This window comes from Salmo salar, chromosome 18, assembly GCF_965601325.2.
Source record: "Salmo salar chromosome 18, fSalSal1, whole genome shotgun sequence".
NCBI lineage: Eukaryota > Metazoa > Chordata > Actinopteri > Salmoniformes > Salmonidae > Salmo > Salmo salar.
In genome coordinates, this window is record NC_138308.1 from 48,043,441 (window position 1) to 48,065,499 (window position 22,059).

Below are 22,059 nucleotides of genomic sequence, written 5' to 3' on the forward strand. Positions count from 1 at the left end.
CCATTATTACAGAGAATAAGACAAATTATGCTACCCTCTGCCTATTGGCTGCTGAGCTTATTCTGTCTCAAAATACAACACGGCCCCTTTAAGACAACAAAAAAAAGCTCTTTACCTGACTCACTTTTCAAAGATGTCTAGAAATATACACATTTTGTGCTCTTGTTGGAAGCAATCCCTCCCCTATTTCTGACTACAAATGATCTAATATCTCACTAACTGGCAAAGGATATGAACAAAAAATCTCAGAACAAGCGCATCCACTCACGACCGCTCATGCTGTAAACACAGTCCAGTTCAAAGTCAATGGCACAGATCCATATATGGCAATGGTCTATTTGCATATAGGCCTACTGCAGCTCTGATTATTTATACTACACTGGTCTGTGTAGAGTACGGTCTGAGTTGTGCGTGTCAATACAATAGAATCATGGAAGAAGTTTGGAACCACCAAGACTCTTCCTAGAGCTGGCTGCCCGTCGAAACTGGGCATTCGGGGGAGAAGGGCCTTGATCAGGGAGGTGAATAAGAACCCAATGGTCACTCTGGCAGAGCTTTAGAGTTCCTCTGTGGAGATGGGAGAATCTTCCAGAAGGACAATCATCTCTGCAGCACTCCACCAATCAGGCCTTTATGGTAGAGTGACCAGACGGCAGACAGTCCTCAGTAAAAGGCACATGACAGCCCGCTTGGAGTTTGCCAAAAGGCACCTAAAGGACTCAGACCATGAGAAACAACATTCTATGGTCTGTTTAAACTAAGATTGAACTCTTTGACCTGAATGCCAAGCGTCACATTTGGAGGAAACCTGGCACCATCCCTACGATGAAGCATGGTGGTGGCAGATATTTTTCAGCGGCAGGGACTGGGAGACTAGTTACAATCGAGACAAATATGAACGGTGCAAAGTACAGAGAGTTCCTTGATGAAAACCTGCTCCAGAGCGCTCAGGACCTCAGACTGGGGCGAAGGTTCACCTTCCAACAAGTTAACAACCCTAAACACACAGCCAAGACAACGCAGGAGTGGCTTCAGGACAAGTCTCTGTATGTCCTTGAGTGACCCAGCCAGAGCCTGGACTTGAACCCATCAAACAACTCTGGAGAGACCTGAAAATATCTGTGCAGCAACGCTCCACATCCAACCTGACAGAGCTTGAGTGGAGAATGGGAGAAACTCCTCAAATACAGGTGTGACAAGCTTGTAGTGTCATACCCAAGAAGAATCGAGGCTGTAATCGCTGCCAAAGGTGCTTCAACAAAGTACTGAGTAAAGGGTCCGAATACTTATGCAAATGTGATATTTCAGGTTTTTATTTTTAATCAATTAAAAAAAAATCTAAAATCCTGTTTTTGCTTTGTCATTATAGGCTATTGTACTGTATGTAGATTAATGAGGGAAAAAATATTTAATCAATTTTAGAATAAGACTGTAACGTAACAAAATGTTGAAAAAGTCAATTAGTCTGAATTGTTTCTGAAAGCACTGTACATTTAAATCATGTGCTTTTTAATTTGGATTTTACTGGGCGGATGGTGCCTGCATCTGATGGTCAGTCTCGGCGGAGGGAGAAGAGCAGCAGACTGAGGGTCTGCCTCTCAACGTCCCTCGAGTCGCATTATTTATGCCTCATGCACAAATTCATGTTGTTACTCCTATGAACTGAGAAAGTTAAATATTCCTCGATATAAAAAAAAGACCCAAGCCGCTAATAATAACAACAATACAAGCCTATAGATACACTTTCCTACTTGTTCATTACTGCTGCACTGCTTGTTGTAGCGCTGAGTGGAAATAGGAAGAACACGCATTTTATGGGTTATAAAAGTGTTGAATACAAAGTGTTGACAGTGCTGAGTAAGAACTTGAACATGAACTCAGTCATAAAAACAGCAGCTCTTTGCTGCATTCGTTGACAGTGTCTCTCTAGTCGTGGTTATAAATGTTTTGAAATCTCACCGTATCAACTTTACTGTATCTTTCTTTTATGGCTGCTACATTACTGCAGACACGGTCATCTGAGCCATCCGATTGGCCTGTAGTGCACTTGATTTGCTCTCTGGAGCCCGCTGGGAAGGCAGAGTTTGTACCTTCAGACACATGAAATGGTTCAAAATGGCAACAGTTGGCCTACCGGCCATGCAGGACAGTTGAATCGGGTGCACCTACCGCCAACAGCCCGAGATGAATAAAATAAATACGAACACAAGACTTTATCGTTGGGTTTGGGCGATCCACTAGGAATGCCTTAGAGATCGACCAGTTGATCGCGATCGATTTACAGAAATGTTTGGCGATCGACTAGGAATGCCTTGGAGATCGACCAGTGGATCGCGATCGACCGGTTGGTGACCACTGCAGTCTCGGGGCTAATGTGCACGCCAGCATGCCTGCAGCTTAGAGGGAACATTGGTGCCAGTCTGTTGCTGCTCTCTTGCCCAGCCTGGTCTCATAGACTAAACGTAACTTAGTACATGTAAATCCAAAACACACCAAATGAGTTTGATATGTTTGGTATGGTTACATAAAACAGAAGGTTATTCTCATTAACACGAACGTCTAGCAACCCAAAGGTTGCGTGTTCGAATCATATCACTGACAATTTTAGCTAATTAGCAACTTTGTAACTATTTATTACTTTTTAGCTACTTTGCGACTACTTAGCATGTTAGCTAACCCTTCCCCTAACCTTAAACCTTTAACCTAACTCCTAACCCTGACCTTAACCCCTAACGTTAGCATTAGCCACCTAGCTAAACGCTAGCCACAACAAATCAGAATTTGTAACATAGCACACGTTTTTCAAATTTGCGACGTATTGTACGAATTGTAATTCATGACATATAATACAAATTGTACTTAGTAACATATCCTCGAAATGGACGATGGACATCCCCAAATGTATACATACCATACGAAACGTAATGTAACATATAATACTAACTGGAGTGTCCGTTTAACATATTACGTCTACTCCTGAGTCCAGGTTGTCTTGCCAACTCCAATCATGTTTGACATGTCAGTTCCATGAGGAGTTGGCAAGAGAGTCGATCGCCAAACATTTCTGTAAATCGATCGCGATCAATTGGTCGATCTCTAAGGCATTCCTAGTCGATTCCTAATTCACCCAGGCTACATTATAATCCACCCAGGCTACATTATAATCCACCCAGGCTAAATTATAATCCACCCAGGCTAAATTATAATCCCCCCAGGCTACATTATAATCCACCCAGGCTAAATTATAATCCACCCAGCCTACATTATAATCCACCCAGGCTACATTATAATCCACCCAGGCTACATTGTAATCCCCCCAGGCTACATTATAATCCCCCCAGGCTACATTATAATCCACCCAGGCTACATTATAATCCACCCAGGCTACATTATAATCCACCCAGGCTACATTGTAATCCACCCAGGCTACATTGTAATCCATCCTGGCTACATTATAATTCACCCAGGCTACATTATAATTCACCCAGGCTACATTATAATCCACCCAGGCTACATTATAATCCACCCAGGCTACATTATAATTCACCCAGGCTAAATTATAATCCCCCCCAGGCTACATTATAATCCACCCAGGCTACATTATAATCCACCCAGGCAACATTATAATCCACCCAGGCTACATTATAATCCACCCAGGCAACATTATAATCCACCCAGGCTACATTATAATCCACCCAGGCTACATTATAATTCACCCAGGCTACATTATAATCCACCCAGGCTACATTATAATTCACCCAGGCTACATTATAATCCACCCAGGGTACATTATAATCCACCCAGGCTACATTATAATCCACCCAGGCTACATTATAATTCACCCAGGCCACATTATAATACACCCAGGCTAAATTATAATCCACCCAGGCTAAATTATAATCCACCGAGGCTAAATTATAATTCACCCAGGCCACATTATAATACACCCAGGCTAAATTATAATCCACCCAGGCTAAATTATAATCCACCGAGGCTAAATTATAATTCACCCAGGCAACATTATAATCCACCCAGGCTAAATTATAATTCACTCTTTTTAGAAAACAGGGTGGCTACCTAGAACCATTAAAGGTTCTCCAGCCGTCCCTGTAGTAGGAGAACCCGTTTTCCGATCACCCTGTAGGTTCCAAGTAGATGGTTCTACCTAGAACCAAAAAAACAAAAAAAAGGGTTCCCCCACATGGACAGCCGAAGAATCCCTTTGTAAACATTTTGCGAACCCAAATCGTCACCCTATTCTCTAATTAGTGCACTGCTTTTGACTAGGGCCCATAGAACTGTTGTAGTGCACTATGTAGGGAATAGGTTGCCATTTGGGCCTCATACTTAGTGTTAACCCCCTAGAATCTAAGTTACATAACCCCCCAAAAAATCCCAATGAAAATCCATCAGTTTAAACTAGAGATGTTGTTTTTCATTGGATGTGTGTCAATCCACCGCATCGGCCAGTACCGCACTTCCGCATCTGCTGTGAAAGGTGGCAGAGTGGTGTCGTTCAGACCGTGAGACATCTCGAAAATTGGTCTTCTCACGTAAACGTCCGAACTGTTTGACCTACTGTTATGATCACTTTATAGAAAGGGGAGATTCTCACGATTCTCCGTTTTTGCTCTACGACCTCGTTTGAAGGTAACTGGTACTGGTTTAAAAAAAAAAAAAAAAATGGAAGTATGAAGGTAGTTTTGGTCTACCCCCCCCAAAAAATGGTTAAATATGTGTCAAAAATAAAAACATTTAGGACAGACACTTCAAAACCTTGTTTCTTATGATACATTTACTTTGACTGTCCTTTTTGCCATTTCTGAATGTGTTATTCAATGTGTTTCTATGGTCAAAATCTAAGGTCAAAATCCAAAATTTTATCAAATCATATTTTTTATATATTTTTGGGGGATACCTATAGGGTTCCTAAAATTCTAAATCTGATAGCTAAATGATCCATAGTATGACCATCTTAAAATAATTCCATATGTCATTTTAGCCCATCCCCCCATTAAGGATCCTCCTTTTCTTGTTGTATCATCTCTCCCACCAAGAGGATTTATGTTGAGGAATGTTGAGGAATCAAAGTCTATTTTTAGTTAAATAATAAATAAAAAAAGTTATATATCAATGCGGAGTATACCAATGATTCGTAATCCCACCTGGGTCCTGACTAGTATACCAATAATTCATAATCCCACCTGAGTCCTGACTAGTATACCAATGATTCGTAATCCCACCTGGGTCCTGATTTAGTATACCAATAATTCATAATCCCACCTGGGTCCTGACTAGTATACCAATAATTCATAATCCCACCTGAGTCCTGACTAGTATACCAATGATTCGTAATCCCACCTGGGTCCTGACTAGTATACCAATGATTCATAAAGATTATACACAACATACCTTATTAAAGTTTATTGTACACAGATACCATTCAACCACATCAACTGTCATGACCTTAACTTCTCTCTGTGAGTGTGTGTACACATGAATAATTATTTACACAATACTGACTTCTATTAGTTGATATATAAAACAATGTTGTTCCAGTGAAAGTAAGGAACGTATCACAGACCACGCACTGCCACACGCACACACGCACACACCAGATGGCAGTATTGTGCTGGGATGGTAAGATGTCTTAGGCAATTACAACTCATCAGCCTACAGTAATGACTTTCTCTCCCTTTGGTGAAGTTTATCATGTCCATTGAGAGACATGTTGGATTAAAACTTTTTGTAATTTGAATCAGGCTTTTTATGTCAGAAGAACAATTAAGGTATGGGATTAAAAAATTATAAACAGACAGACAGACAGACAGTCCGGTAGACACAAGACAGACAGACAGTCCGGCAGACACAAGACAGACACAAGACAGACAGACAGACAGACAGACAGACAGACGTCCCAGTCCCTAAGGGAAATGGGAAGGACTAGTTATGGAATACTGCTTTGTTTAATGAAGAAACATTTTGTTCAACTGTACGTGTCAACATTGTAGGATACTGGCTTCCTCTTTCAGCATTAGGAAACACTACACAGCATTGGGATTACAACACAAATCTTTCTCACATTCACAAAAGATGTGCTTAAAATCAAATGTTTCTAATGATTGGAAGCTTACTGGGCATGATGATACATACCAATGAATGACTAATCTCCCTGTTGCCCGTTGGGCCAGTAACCGAAAGGTTTCTGGATCGAATCCCCGAGCGGACAAGGTAAAAATCTCCCTAGACCTTCCAAATTAACAATGTTCTGACGTACTGTTGCCCGTTGGGCCAGTAACCGAAAGGTTCCTGCATCGAATCCCCGAGCTGACAAGGTAAAAATCTCCCTAGGCCTCCCAATATTCTGACATACGTGGATGTTGATTAAGGCAGCCCCCCCTCCCCCTCTCTGATTCACAGGGGTTGGGTTAAATGCAGAAGACACATTTCAGTGTGGCTCAGTTGGTAGAGCATGGTGTTTGCAACGCCAGGGTTGTGGGTTCGATTCCCACGTGGGACCAGTACGGAGAAAATAATTTATGAAATGTATGCATTCACTACTGTAAGTCGCTCTGGATAAGAGTGTCTGCTAAATGACAAAAAAAATGTTAAAAATGACCAAAAAATGTAAAAAATGACCAAAAAAATGTAAAAAATGACAAAAATATGTAAAATGTTAGTTGTACAACTGACTAGGTATTTACCCCTTTCCTTTTCCAAGGTCTGGGGTTTCTGAGACGAGTTAATGACTGAGGACTAAACATGTTTTTCACTTTCTCTACACCAGAGGGCAGGAGACAATCACCAAGAAATTGGAGTAGGTTTTGTGATAAACCACCTTGAAAGGAAAAACACATAGTTATAAATCTCTGCATATTTTTTTCAAATATCATTTTGGAAAATAACAAAGTTAACTTAAGAAGTCAGTTGGATCTTGACCTAATAAAACACATTGAATGGACAAATGGGAAAATGGATCCCCATATTAAAATTACCTTATCTAATTTGCATATTTAGTTTTGACTTAAAAGTTGTAACTTTAAGGGCCAGTTGGATGACTGGAGGAAGTTATGGGCCCGCTGGATGACTGGAGGAAGTTAAGGGCCAGTTGGATGACTGGAGGAAGTTATGGGCCAGCTGGATGACTGGAGGAAGTTATGGGCCAGCTGGATGACTGGAGGAAGGGCCAGCTGGATGACTGGAGGAAGTTAAGGGCCAACTGGATGACTGGAGGAAGTTAAGGGCCAACTGGATGACTGGAGGAAGTTAAGGGCCAACTGGATGACTGGAGGAAGTTAAGGGCCAGTTGGATGACTGGAGGAAGTTAAGGGCCAACTGGATGACTGGAGGAAGTTAAGGGCCAGCTGGATGACTGGAGGAAGTTATGGGCCAGCTGGATGACTGGAGGAAGTTAAGGGCCAGCTGGATGACTGGAGGAAGTTAAGGGCCAGCTGGATGACTGGAGGAAGTTAAGGGCCAGCTGGATGACTGGAGGAGGTTATGGGCCAGCTGGATGACTGGAGGAAGTTATGGGCCAGTTGGATGACTGGAGGAAGTTATGGGCCCGCTGGATGACTGGAGGAAGTTAAGGGCCAGTTGGATGACTGGAGGAAGTTATGGGCCAGCTGGATGACTGGAGGAAGTTATAGGCCAGCTGGATGACTGGAGGAAGGGCCAGCTGGATGACTGGAGGAAGTTAAGGGCCAACTGGATGACTGGAGGAAGTTAAGGGCCAACTGGATGACTGGAGGAAGTTAAGGGCCAGTTGGATGACTGGAGGAAGTTAAGGGCCAACTGGATGACTGGAGGAAGTTAAGGGCCAGCTAGATGACTGGAGAAAGTTATGGGCCAGCTGGATGACTGGAGGAAGTTAAGGGCCAGCTGGATGACTGGAGGAGGTCATGGGCCAGCTGGATGACTGGAGGAAGTTATGCTTCAATCACTTCTCTTCCAACTCCAATTTCCCTGGAATTCAAAAGTCACTGCAAAATAAACCTCCCTCTCTGGCGTAGCCTGCAGACCTTGGTCCAAATACCATTTGAGCTCATTTCAAATAGTTTATCTGTGCTTGAATGAGCTTACCTGAGATAAGGAAACCAATAGAAACATCCCAAAACAGCAAACCCTGCTCACCTGGCACTCTGGGCATGGCTCCCCCCCCCACACACACACACACACACACACACACACACACACACACACACACACACACACACACACACACCACACACACACACACACACACACACACACACACACACACACACACACACACACACACACACACACACACACAATTACTCGACCCTTCTATAAATATATAATGATTGGCAGTATTAATGTCTCTGCATGGTCAATCCCACGTCTCCAGTGGCCGTGCAGCATTTACTATGATAGGGCCTCTGTAGAAGTCAGGTCATTCATAACTTATTGCACTTCGCAGAGCGGAGCGGAGCTGTTTTAAAGGAAGTTAAAACAAGGAAGTGAGTTTGTGTAAATGCTTTTCTTTTTATTTAAAAGTGAATAATGCCTAAAACGAGGTCAGTTGGTTGGGAGATTTCATTACTGACACTACCGACCGTCAGTATGTCCATTACACTAACCATCCTCACTGGGAGATTTAATTACTGACACTACCTACCGTCAGTATGTCCATTACACTAACCATCCTCACTGGGAGATTTAATTATTGACAATAATTGATTGTCAATTCATCTTCCACCCTGATTATCCCGATTTGTTCACAATCACACATCAACTGCCCTTGATGTGTGAAAATATGATATTGTCACGATACTTAGGTGCCGATATGTATTGCTATTCGATACTGCAATTTCTTTTCTTTTCTTTTCTTTTTTATTGCCAATTTTTTTTTCTTTCCCTTCCCCCCCTCCCCCTCAACCAATCACATCAACGCGGCGCTATACGGAGTTGATACAAAATCTGGGGCTGCGCACGGCGATGCGGTACGGAGCTCAGTTTGTCCTCCAGAGACTCCACAATTGCATCACACCGTCCATACGGCGCCTCCGACCATCAATGAGCTTTCCGCCTGCAGACAGTTTTATGGCCTGGAGGTTTCTCTACGATACGGAGAAAAAAGGGGCCCAGATGTTTGACGTGGTGTTGACGCCATCTTGGCAACCAACATCTGAATTGTCTGTAGGAGACTAATAGGAATGAAATGTGCATCTTGTTTTCATCTACGACTATTGAAAACACGTCACGGTAAAACTTTTGAATAGGAAACCTAGAATGACCCGTCCATTACAGGACAATGAACTGTAAATCACCACCATTCAACTGAATCTATTGTCCTGTAAAAATGCTCTGCAATTCTGTTACTGTTGTTGATATTTTGAGGTGTGTTGATGTCTGTTAGGAGGAGGACCGTATAAAACAGGTGTGTTGATGTCTGTTAGGAGGAGGACCGTATAAAACAGGTGTGATGATGTCTGTTAGGTGGAGGACCGTATAAAACAGGTGTGATGATGTCTGTTAGGAGGAGGACCGTATAAAACAGGTGTGTTGATGTCTGTTAGGTGGAGGACCGTATAAAACAGGTGTGATGATGTCTGTTAGGAGGAGGACCGTAGAAAACAGGTGTGATGATGTCTGTTAGGAGGAGGACCGTATAAAACAGGTGTGTTGATGTCTGTTAGGAGGAGGACCGTATAAAACAGGTGTGTTGATGTCTGTTAGGAGGAGGACCGTATAAAACAGGTGTGTTGATGTCTGTTAGGAGGAGGACCGTATAAAACAGGTGTGATGATGTCTGTTAGGAGGAGGACCGTATAAAACAGATGTGATGATGTCTGTTAGGAGGAGGACCGTATAAAACAGGTGTGATGATGTCTGTTAGGAGGAGGACCGTATAAAACAGGTGTGTTGATGTCTGTTAGGAGGAGGACCGTATAAAACAGGTGTGATGATGTCTGTTAGGAGGAGGACCGTATAAAACAGGTGTGATGATGTCTGTTAGGAGGAGGACCGTATAAAACAGGTGTGTTGATGTCTGTTAGGAGGAGGACCGTATAAAACAGGTGTGTTGATGTCTGTTAGGAGGAGGACCGTATAAAACAGGTGTGATGATGACAAGACAACTCAGGAGTGGCTTCGGGACAAGTCTCTGAATGTCCTTGAGTGGCCCAGCCAGAGCCGGACTTGAACCCGATCTAACATCTCCGGAGAGACCTGAAAATACCTGTGCAGCGACGCTCCCCATCCAACCTGACAGAAGTTGAGAGGATCTGCAGAGAAGAATGGTAGAAACTCCCCAAATACAGGTGTGCCAAGCTTGCAGCGTCATACCCAAGAAGACTCGATGCTGTAATTGCTGCCAAAGGTGCTTCAACAAAGTACTGAGTAAAGGGTCTGAATACTTGTCTAATTGTGATATTAGTTTTTTTTCATGTTTCATAAATTTACAAAAATAAATAAAAACCTGGTTTTACTTGGTCAATATTGGGTATTCTGTGTAGATTGATAAGGAAGAAATACAATCAATTTAATCAATTTTAGAATAAGGCTGTAACGTAACAAAATGTGGTAAAAGTCAAATTGTCTGAATATTTTCCCGAGAAACACCAGGAATGAATGTCGTTCCCATAGAATTCTATTCAACATTTTGGGACAAAGTAGCTCCCGCTATTTATACCAATGAAAACACACGTCACTCATTTCAGTACTTCCTAGTTCCATGTAACAAACAGTTATTTCAGTTCATATTTAAAACCTTGAACATCTGGAGAGTCCCCTGCTGATTATAAGTTTTATAAATTATAACAATAAAATAATAACAAAACTCATAATCGATAAAATGGCAAAAGTCTTACCGGACTTGATACATATCAATCAAACAGGGTTTTATTAGAAATACACACAAACAGAGTCGGATGTTTCAGTATAATACGAAATGATAAAAAACAAGATATTTACTACAGCTACAGTTCAGAGGTCAACACCATAATGACCCCTGGGACTAAACACCTCCCTCTGTAACTGGATCCTGGACTTCCTGACGGGCCGCCCCCCCAGGGGATAAGGGTAGGTAACAACACATCTGCCACGCTGATCCTGAGGAGGGAGAGGTGGGGAGAGGACAGGGGGTGGTAGAAGGAGAGGAGGGGGAGAGGAAAGGTGGGGAGAGTGGGAGAGGACAGGGGGTGGTAGAAGGAGAGGAGGAGGAGAGGTGGGGAGAGGGAGAGTGGGAGGGAGAGAGAGGGGGTAAGGGGAGGGAGAGAGAGAGAAGAGGATGAGGGTTGTAGAGGTAGAGGATGAGGATGAGAGGAGGAGGCAGCGAGAGGAGATGAGAGGGGAGGAGAGAGGAGGGGGCAGCGAGAGGAGATGAGAGAAGAGGAAAGGAGATGAGAGGGGAGGAGAGAAGAGGAGAGGGGAGGGGAGGGGAGAGGAGGGAGCAGCGAGAGGAGATGAGAGGGGAGGAGAGGAGATGAGAGGGGAGGGGAGGGGAGGGGAGAGGAGGGGAGAGAAGGGGGCAGCGAGAGGAGATGAGAGTGGAGGAAAGGAGATGAGAGGGGAGGAGAGGGGAGGAAAGGAGATGAGAGGGGAGGAGAGGAGATGAGAGGGGAGGGGGGTTCCCAGGGTCTAGGAGGTAAAGGCTGTCCACTCGTTTTGATTTGTATGACTTCCCAGCAGGTGACAGCTGTCTGGGTCTGGCCAGTGGGACCTCTCAGAAATCTCTCCCCAGTTTCATTTCTCCACGTGTCAGTTCAGATCAACTCCCAGATGAAGAGGAGGGAAGGGCTGAGCAGAGTGAGATGAAGGGGAGAGAGGGGCTGAGCAGAGTGGATATGAAGGGGAGGGAGGGCCTGAGCAGAGTGAGATGAAGAGGAGGGAGGGGCTGAGCAGAGTGGAGATGAAGAGGAGGGAGGGCCTGAGCAGAGTGGAGAAGGGGAGAGAGGGGCTGAGCAGAGTGGAGATGAAGGGGAGAGAGGGCCTGAGCAGTGTGAGATGAAGAGGAGGGAGGGGCTGAGCAGAGTGGAGATGAAGAGGAGGGAGGGCCTGAGCAGAGTGGAGAAGGGGAGAGAGGGGCTGAGCAGAGTGGAGATGAAGGGGAGAGAGGGCCTGAGCAGTGTGAGATGAAGGGGAGGGAGGGCCTGAGCAGAGTGAGATGAAGAGGAGGGAGAGGCTGAGCAGAGTGGAGATGAAGAGGAGGGAGGGGCTGAGCAGAGTGAGATGAAGAGGAGGGAGAGGCTGAGCAGAGTGGAGATGAAGAGGAGGGAGGGGCTGAGCAGAGTGAGATGAAGGGGAGGGATGGGCTGAGCAGAGTGGAGATGAAGAGGAGGGAGGGGCTGAGCAGAGTGGAGATGAAGGGGAGAGAGGAGCTGAGCAGAGTGGAGATGAAGAGGAGGGAGGGCCTGAGCAGAGTGGAGATGAAGGGGAGAGAGGAGCTGAGCAGAGTGGAGATGAAGGGGAGAGAGGGCCTGAGCAGAGTGAGATGAAGGGGAGGGCCTGAGCAGAGTGAGATGAAGAGGAGGGAGGGGCTGAGCAGAGTGGAGATGAAGAGGAGGGAAGGGCTGAGCAGAGTGGAGATGAAGGGGAGAGAGGGGCTGAGCAGAGTGAGATGAAGAGGAGGGAGGGGCTGAGCAGAGTGGAGATGAAGAGGAGGGAGGGGCTGAGCAGAGTGGAGATGAAGGGGAGGGAGGGGCTGAGCAGAGTGAGATGAAGAGGAGGGAGGGGCTGAGCAGAGTGGAGATGAAGAGGAGGGAGGGGCTGAGCAGAGTGGAGATGAAGAGGAGGGAGGGGCTGAGCAGAGTGGAGGTGAAGGGGAGGGAGGGGCTGAGCAGAGTGGAGATGAAGAGGAGGGAGGGGCTGAGCAGAGTGGAGGTGAAGAGGAGGGAGGGGCTGAGCAGAGTGGAGGTGAAGGGGAGGGAGGGGCTGAGCAGAGTGGAGATGAAGAGGAGGGAGGGGCTGAGCAGAGTGGAGATGAAGGGGAGGGAGGGGCTGAGCAGAGTGGAGATGAAGAGGAGGGAGGGGCTGAGCAGAGTGGAGGTGAAGGGGAGGGAGGGGCTGAGCAGAGTGGAGATGAAGAGGAGGGAGGGGCTGAGCAGAGTGGAGATGAAGGGGAGGGAGGGGCTGAGCAGAGTGGAGATGAAGAGGAGGGAGGGGCTGAGCAGAGTGGAGATGAAGGGGAGGGAGGGGCTGAGCAGAGTGAGCAAAGGCCTTCTCTCTCTCTCTTTTCACCTATTTCTCGCTCCCTTTTTCTCTGTCCCCCTTATCTTATTTTATCCACCCCTTTCTCCTCTCTCCACTTCTTCCTCATCCCTGGCTTCTCTGAGCTGTCAAATTAAACTTTTGTGAAATTGCAAAGTGGTGAAAGGCTACACAGTGTGATCTGTTATAAAGTGGTGAAAGCCTTCACAGTGTGATCTGTTAAATGGTGAAAGGCTTCACAGTGTGTTCTGTTATAAAGTGGTGAAAGGCTTCACAGTGTGGTCTGTTAAATGGTGAAAGGCTTCACAGTGTGATCATCCCAAACGTGTTCGATGGGGTTGAGGTCAGTGCTCTGTGCTTGCCAGTCAAGTTCTTCCACACCGATCTCGACAATCCATTCTAGATCTGTTAAGTGGTGAAAGGCTTCACAGTGTGGTCTGTTAAGTGGTGAAAGGCTTCACAGTGTGATCTGTTAAATGGTGAAAGGCTTCACAGTGTGATCTGTTAAATGGTGAAAAGCTTCACAGTGTGATCTGTTAATTGGTGAAAGGCTTCACAGTGTGATCTGTTAAATGGTGAAAGGCTTCACAGTGTGATCTGTTAAGGGGGTATGCCTCTTTGTAAACAACAACCGATGCGCTGCTTCACACTGTGAAGGAAGTCTCGTGCTTCTGCTCACCTGAACTGGAATACCTCATGTTAAATAGCAGGCTTTTTCTATCTACCAAGAGAGATTTCATCTGTAATCATCACTGCTGTCTACATTCTACCAGAAATGAGAATGGCACTAAGCAGGCACTCAACGAGCTGTACAGGGCCTTAAACAAACAAGACAACACACACCCAGAGGCAGCTTTTACAGGGCCGTAAACAAACAAGACAACACACACCCAGAGGCAGCGTTTACAGGGCCGTAAACAAACAAGACAACACACACCCAGAGGCAGCGTTTACAGGGCCGTAAACAAACAAGACAACACACACCCAGAGGCAGCGTTTACAGGGCCGTAAACAAACAAGACAACACCCACCCAGAGGCAGCGTTTACAGGGCCGTAAACAAACAAGACAACACGCACCCAGAGGCAGCGTTTACAGGGCCGTAAACAAACAAGACAACACCCACCCAGAGGCAGCGTTTACAGGGCCGTAAACAAACAAGACAACACGCACCCAGAGGCAGCGTTTACAGGGCCGTAAACAAACAAGACAACACGCACCCAGAGGCAGCGTTTACAGGGCCGTAAACAAACAAGACAGCACGCACCCAGAGGCAGCGTTTACAGGGCCGTAAACAAACAAGACAACACGCACCCAGAGGCAGCGTTTACAGGGCCGTAAACAAACAAGACAACACACACCCAGAGGCAGCGTTTTAGTGGGAGGAGACTTTTATCACAGGGAGACTGAAATGCGTTTTACCAAAACGTCTCCTACGCCTCAAGAGTCGCTAACACTCTGGACCACTTGTACTCTACCCACAGAAACGCATACAATCCCCTCCCTCGCACTCCCTTCGGAAAATCAGACCATAACTCTATCCTCCTGCTTACTGTTTACGAGTGAAAACTCAAACAGGAAATACCAGAGCTCTGTACGGATGAGGTCCGACGAACCGGACGCTAAGCTACGAGGCTGCTTCGCTAGCACAGACTGGAATATGATCAGGGATTCATCCAATAACATTGAGGAGTTTACCACATCATTCACGGGCAGTTCATCAGTTAGTGCCTTGCCGACGTCGTCCCCCACAATGACCACATACACTACACTCTTCTGGGAAGGCTTTCCAGTAGATGTTGGAACATTGCTGCGGGGACTTGCTTCCATTCAGCCACAAGAGCATTAGTGAGGTCGGGTACTGATGTTGGGCGATTAGGCCTGGCTCGCAGTCGGTGTTCCAATTCATCCCAAAGGGTGTTCGATGGGGTTGAGGTCAGTGCTCTGTGCTTGCCAGTCAAGTTCTTACACACCGATCTCGACAATCCATTTTATATGGACCTTGCTTTGTGCACAGGGGCATTGTCATGCTGGAACAGGAAAGAGCCTTGTTTAAACTATTGCCACAAAGTTGGAAGCACAGAATTGTCTAGAATATAATTAATTGTATGCTGTAGCGTTAAGATTTCTCTTCACTGGAACTAAGGGGCCCGAACCATGAAAAACATCCCTTGACCATTATCCTCCCCCACCAAACTTTACAGTTGGCACTATGCATTGGGGCAGGTAGCGTTTTCCTGGCATCCGCCAAACCCAGATTTGTCCATCAGACTGCCAGATGGTGAAGCGTGATTCATCACTCCAGAGAACGCGTCTCCACTTCTCCAGAGTCCAATGGCGGCGAACTTTACACCACTCCAATCGACGCTTGGCATTGCGCATGGTGATCGGCCATGGAAACCCATTTCATGAAGCTCCCGACGAACAGTTGTTGTGCTGACGTTGCTTCCAGAGGCAGTTTGGAACTCGGTAGTGAGTGTTGGAACCGAGGACAGACGATATTTACTCCCTACTCGCTTCCAGGTAGAACCCTTTAGTGTTCCATGTAGAACCCTTTTTGATTCCAGGTAGAACCTTTTTGTGTTCCATGTAGAACCCTTTGCATGGAGGGTTCTACATAAAACCTTAAAGGGTTCTACCTGGTACCAAAAAGTGTTATCCTATGGGGACAGCCAAAGAACCCTTTTGGAACCCTTTTTTTGTGTATGGACGCAGTCAAGGTGAAACTTAGTGCTGTCAGACTGTGGTACTGAAGATGGATGGGGCTGTGTATGTGTGTGTGTGTGTGTGTGTGTGTGTGTGTGTGTGTGTGTGTGTGTGTGTGTGTGTGTGTGTGTGTGTGTGTGTGTGTGTGTGTGTGTGTGTGTGTGTGTGTGTGTGTGTGTGTGTGATGGTAATGGCTATTGCAACTCAGGCGCTGATGTGATGAGCTGTGACAGAGGGAAGAGCTCTATCTCTGAAAGTTCACACACACACACACACACACACACACACACACACACACACACACACACACACACACACACACACACACACACACACACACACACACACACACACACACACACAAAGAGAGAGAGAGAGAGAGACAAACAGACTCTGTCTGAGCATGTCTGGACGCTGCACAGAGAGACTCCCTGTCTCACATCAGTCACTCACTAATGTGCAAATTACAGCTAGGTCCAAACAGGTCTGGGCATCAAACAAAAGCCAAAGTATTCCCACGAACCTCTGAGTCCCAAATGGCACCCTAATCCCTACATCGTACACTGCTATTGACAAGGACTCACCCTATTCACTATGTAATGCACTACTATTCACCAGGGCCCACCCTATTCCCTATATAGTGCACTACTTCAAATCATAGGGGACACGTAATCTACTAACCCTTCAAATCATAGGGGACACGTAATCTACTAAACCCTTCAAATCATAGGGGACACGTCATCTACTAAACCCTTCAAATCATAGGGGACACTTCATCTACTAAACCCTTCAAATCATAGGGGACACTTCATCTACTAAACCCTTCAAATCATAGGGGACACGTCATCTACTAAACCCTTCAAATCATAGGGGACACTTAATCTACTAAACCCTTCAAATCATAGGGGACACTTCATCTACTAAACCCTTCAAATCATAGGGGACACGTCATCTACTAAACCCTTCAAATCATAGGGGACACAATTTGTAGATGCACTGAGGTGGATGATAGATGGACTGATGTGGACGATAGATGGACTGAGGTGGACGATAGATGGACTGAGGTGGACGATAGATGGATTGAGGTGGACGATAGATGGACTGAGGTGGACGATAGATGGACTGAGGTGGACGATAGATGGACTTAGGTGGACGATAGATGGACTGAGGTGGACGATAGATGGACTGAGGTGGACGATAGATGGACTGAGGTGGACGATAGATGGACTGAGGTGGATGATAGATGGACCGAGGTGGATGATAGATGGACGATAGATGGACTGAGGTGGATGATAGATGGACTGAGATGGATGATAGATGGACGATAGATGGACTGAGGTGGACGATAGATGGACTGAGGTGGATGATAGATGGATTGAGGTGGACGATAGATGGACTGAGGTGGACGATAGATGGACTGAGGTGGACGATAGATGGACTGAGGTGGATGATAGATGGATTGAGGTGGACGATAGATGGACTGAGGTGGACGATAGATGGACTGAGGTGGACGATAGATGGACTGAGGTGGACGATAGATGGACTGAGGTGGATGATAGATGGACCGAGGTGGATGATAGATGGACGATAGATGGACTGAGGTGGATGATAGATGGACTGAGATGGATGATAGATGGACGATAGATGGACTGAGGTGGACGATAGATGGACTGAGGTGGATGATAGATGGACTGAGGTGGATGATAGATGGACTGAGGTGGACGATAGATGGACTGAGGTGGATGATAGATGGACTGAGGTGGACGATAGATGGATGATAGATGGACTGAGATGGATGATAGATGGACTGAGATGGATGATCGATGAGAGGATTGTTTTGTTGCTCTGTTATGATACATAGAACAGAGCACGGTAATATTTTGTTACAAATTGGGACTGTTAGACTGTGTCAAGAATGTTTCAGTGAGCAGGAAGCCAGTCTACCTACCTACCTACCTGCCTGCCTGCCTGCCTGCCTGCCTGCCTGCCTGCCTGCCTGCCTGCCTGCCTGCCTGCCTGCCTGCCTGCCTGCCTGCCTGCCTGCCTCTCTCTCTCTCTCGCTCTCTCTCTCTCTCTCTCTCTCTCTCTCTCTCTCTCTCTCTCTCTCTCTCTCTCTCTCTCTCTCTCTCTGTCTCTCTCTCTCTCTCTCTCTCTCCCTCTCTCTCTCGATGGCAAATGAGTTAAGAAGAGGAAAGTTCTGAAGACTCTCTGTTCCGCAGTAAAGAAAAACAGACACACACATGCCGTTCTGTGCCAAACCAGAAGGGAGTGGGAGTGGATCTGGATGAAAGCAGAGATCCTGTCAATGTGTGCAGTGCTGCTCATCTCATCTCACAACTGTACTAACCACTGTCTATATAACACTAACTGCTCTCAAACTTCTGGCTTCTACTGACTCGCTCAAACCTAAAGGGTTAAAGCAAAAAGCTAAAATCCCTTTTTTTCCCCGGAGGATATGGAGAGCCTGAGACACCTGCCAACTTCTAAGGAGTAAAATCCCTCACTTACCCGGTCTCTCTTTCCTTCCTTCTGGAACTATTCTGCTTTTTCTCCTCTCTCTGAGTATTTCACCCTGCCTCCCTAGATTTTACCCCGGCGGAGAGAGAGAGAGACTCCCATGGAACCCCGGGTTCCGCTGCTGTCGTCAGTAACTTGGAGTGCTCTGGGAACCTTGTGAACTTCCCCGTCTGTGCCTCTGTCTGTTCCGGAGTATTGAGAGAGAGAGAGAGAGAGAGAGAGAGAGAGAGAGAGAGAGAGAGAGAGACGGAGGGAAGGGGAAGGGGGGAGCAGTAGTTGATTGGGAAGAAAGCAGAAGCAGCCTTGCAGACGAAGACTCCTCTGGAGACCTCAGAACCAGGACCAGCTAGAACCAACCAGCAGGACCTCCAGCTGATGATACCTCCCCAGGGACAGGCCACCATGATGGGCCAGCGTCTCAACCACCTCTCCGTCCTGGGGCTACTCTTACTGCTCCTGGACCTGGATGTGAGTCGTGGCTCCGCTGCTCCCGCTGAGGACGAGGATTACTACATGCAGGAGTTACTCACCAGGGACCACTACTACCACGTAGCACCTGAGGAGGAGATTGTACCACCTGTTCCCCCCTTCGAAGGGGCCCGAGGGACCGACAGGAACAAACGTCCCCCCAGCCTGGAGATGAACAACAGAAACAAACGTCCCCCCAGTCAGAAGGAGACAACCAACAGGAACAAGCGTCCATCCACCCAGAAGGAGGCGACCGGCAAGGCAGAGAACGTCAGACAAACAGACAAGACCAGGGTCACTGAAACCAAGTCAGGTACTGTTACTGTTTTTTTACACACACACACACACACACACACACACACACACACACACACACACACACACACACACACACACACACACACACACACACACACACACACACACACACACACACACACACACACACACACATATACACAATACCACGGCCACTGAAGCTACTTTAAGTTACTGTAAACTTTGTAAACCCTCCTCTGTTACTACCCAGGGTGCCCATGTCTGACCTTTGACCTAGCAGAGTCTCCTGTTACTACCCAGGGTGCCCATGTCTGACCTCTGTCCTAGCGGAGTCTCCTGTTACTACCCAGGGTGCCCATGTCTAACCTCTGACCTAGCGGAGTCTCCTGTTATTACCCAGGGTGCCCATGTCTAACCTCTGACCTAGCAGAGTCTCCTGTTACTACCCAGGGTGCCCATGTCTGACCTCTGTCCTAGCAGAGTCTCCTGTTACTACCCAGGGTGCCCATGTCTGACCTCTGTCCTAGCGGAGTCTCCTGTTACTACCCAGGGTGCCCATGGCTGACCTTTGACCTAGCAGAGTCTCCTGTTACTACCCAGGGTGACCGCGGCTGACCTTTGACCTAGCGGAGTCTCCTGTTACTACCCAGGGTGCCCATGTCTAACCTCTGACCTAGCGGAGTCTCCTGTTACTACCCAGGGTGGCCATGTCTAACCTCTGACCTAGCGGAGTCTCCTGTTATTACCCAGGGTGGCACATGTCTGACCTAGAAGAGCAGCAGGTTTATTTTATTGAAAGGTCAATCCCGAGCTCTGTGGCGTATGGTGAAAACATTATTGGGTCCACGTGCTGAAGAGGTTGTGTTGGTGCAGATATAGACCATGTTAACACAGCTTTAATAACAACAGTGGGTCTACTACTGTATCTGAGGAACAGTTTTATTAATGACCCTCATCTATATGTGTGTAGAGAGACTGTAAGATTACGTTACCCAACACCGGGCTGGCAAAGTCCTTAGACCAAATGTTATTATAGTCTTTTAATGACCATGGCGCCATCTTGTCGTCTGCCTCGGATGATTCATTTAAAAACAACCTGGTTGTTTTTGTGGTGGTATTTTGATTGGCTTAAAGAGTTTTCCAATGTAATCATCCAAATTCTCAGCCAATCGAAAAAAGACAGTTCTTTGAAACAACACCAACCTCTTAATGAATAAGACGGTTGTATAGTTTACAGCCAGTTACTGCCTAGACACCAGAAGTTGTGTTATTGGGGGATTAACATTGTGAGTCACTTACTGATCATCGGATGTTATTGTTCTGACGAGGTCAAGATAAGTAATGTGAACCAGACGTTCATAGGAAACCTCCACAAATGCCACCCTATTCCCTACGTAGTACGGACCCTGGTCAGAAGTAGTGCTCTACGTAGGGAATAGGATGCCATTTGGGACTAAACCATAGTAATACATGTGATGAATCTGAATGGAAAAGTTGAGGCACAGACATGGGAAACACAGAAGATTTGAGGACAGAGATTCAGGGAACACCATCCACATCTAAATCAATCTGTGATGACCAGAGAGAGACAAATACATATAATCATCTCTTTAGGGAGGTTTACTAGAGGATCCCCTCACTCCTCTTCTACCCCTCCACCCCTCCATCCCTCTATCCCTCTATCCCTCCATCTCTCCATCCCTCTACCCCTCTACCCCTCCATCCCTCCATCCCTCCACCCCTCCATCCCTCCATCCCTCTATCCCTCCATCCCTCCATCCCTCCACCCCTCCACCCCTCCATCCCTCCATCCCTCCATCCCTCCACCCCTCCATCCCTCCATCCCTCTATCCCTCCATCCCTCCATCCCTCCATCCCTCTATCCCTCCATCCCTCCATCCCTCCCTCCATCCATCCCTCTACCCCTGTTACAGGAGAGGTATTAACCTCCAGGGAGGAAAGGGTTGAATTAGGAGGAGGGGACTGCTCCGCACACACACACACACACACACACACACACACACACACACACACACACACACACACACACACACACACACACACACACACACACACACACACACACACACACACACACACACACACACAGCCTTCCCCTCCACACACACTCCAGTATATTACATCTCAGCGTTCTGGCTGAAATCTTTCTCTAAGGCATCACAGAGTACGTTCAGTAGCAGCTCAGTGATTGGTTCAGCCATAGAGGGTAGGTGTAAATCCAGCCGTGTGATAGGATGAGAGAGAGGAACATGTGTACAGCCAGACACACACGGTATAGGTAGAGTCCTGCAGTGGCATGGCAAGCTATTGGCTGGTAATTGGGAGCAGCTGTGGACGCAATGACTCAATGGTTCAGGAATCCTCACACCTGCCTCGGCTGGGTTAGACTGGGGCTAGGGTATGTACCTGTCCTGCCTCGGCAGGGGTAGACTGGGGCTGGGGTATGTACCTGTCCTGCCTCAGCAGGGGTAGACTGGGGCTGGGGTAGGTACCTGTCCTGCCTCGGCAGGGGTAGACTGGGGCTGGGGTATGTACCTGTCCTGCCTCGGCAGGGGTAGACTGGGGCTGGGGTATGTACCTGTCCTGCCTCGGCAGGGGTAGACTGGGGCTGGGGTATGTACCTGTCCTGCCTCGGCAGGGGTAGACTGGGGCTGGGGTATGTACCTGTCCTGCCTCGGCAGGGGTAGACTGGGGCTGGGGTATGTACCTGTCCTGACTCAGCAGGGGTAGACTGGGGCTGGGGTATGTACCTGTCCTGCCTCGGCAGGGGTAGACTGGTGCTGGGGTATGTACCTGTCCTGCCTCGGCAGGGGTAGACTGGGGCTGGGGTATGTACCTGTCCTGCCTCGGCAGGGGTAGACTGGGGCTGGGGTATGTACCTGTCCTGCCTCGGCAG

General features: G+C 47.1%; 1 protein-coding gene across 1 annotated transcript in view; it reads left to right on the forward strand.

The window, feature by feature from the left end:
• The first annotated feature begins 18,202 nt into the window (after window positions 1-18,202).
• cpxm2 (carboxypeptidase X (M14 family), member 2) overlaps window positions 18,203-22,059 on the forward strand; it is a 98,512-nt gene continuing 94,655 nt past the window's right edge. Inside the window, exon 1 of the mRNA XM_045701180.2 lies at window positions 18,203-19,176. Coding sequence (XP_045557136.1) covers window positions 18,771-19,176 — 406 coding nt within the window. The 5' untranslated portion in view covers window positions 18,203-18,770. The remainder of the gene's footprint in view (window positions 19,177-22,059) is intronic.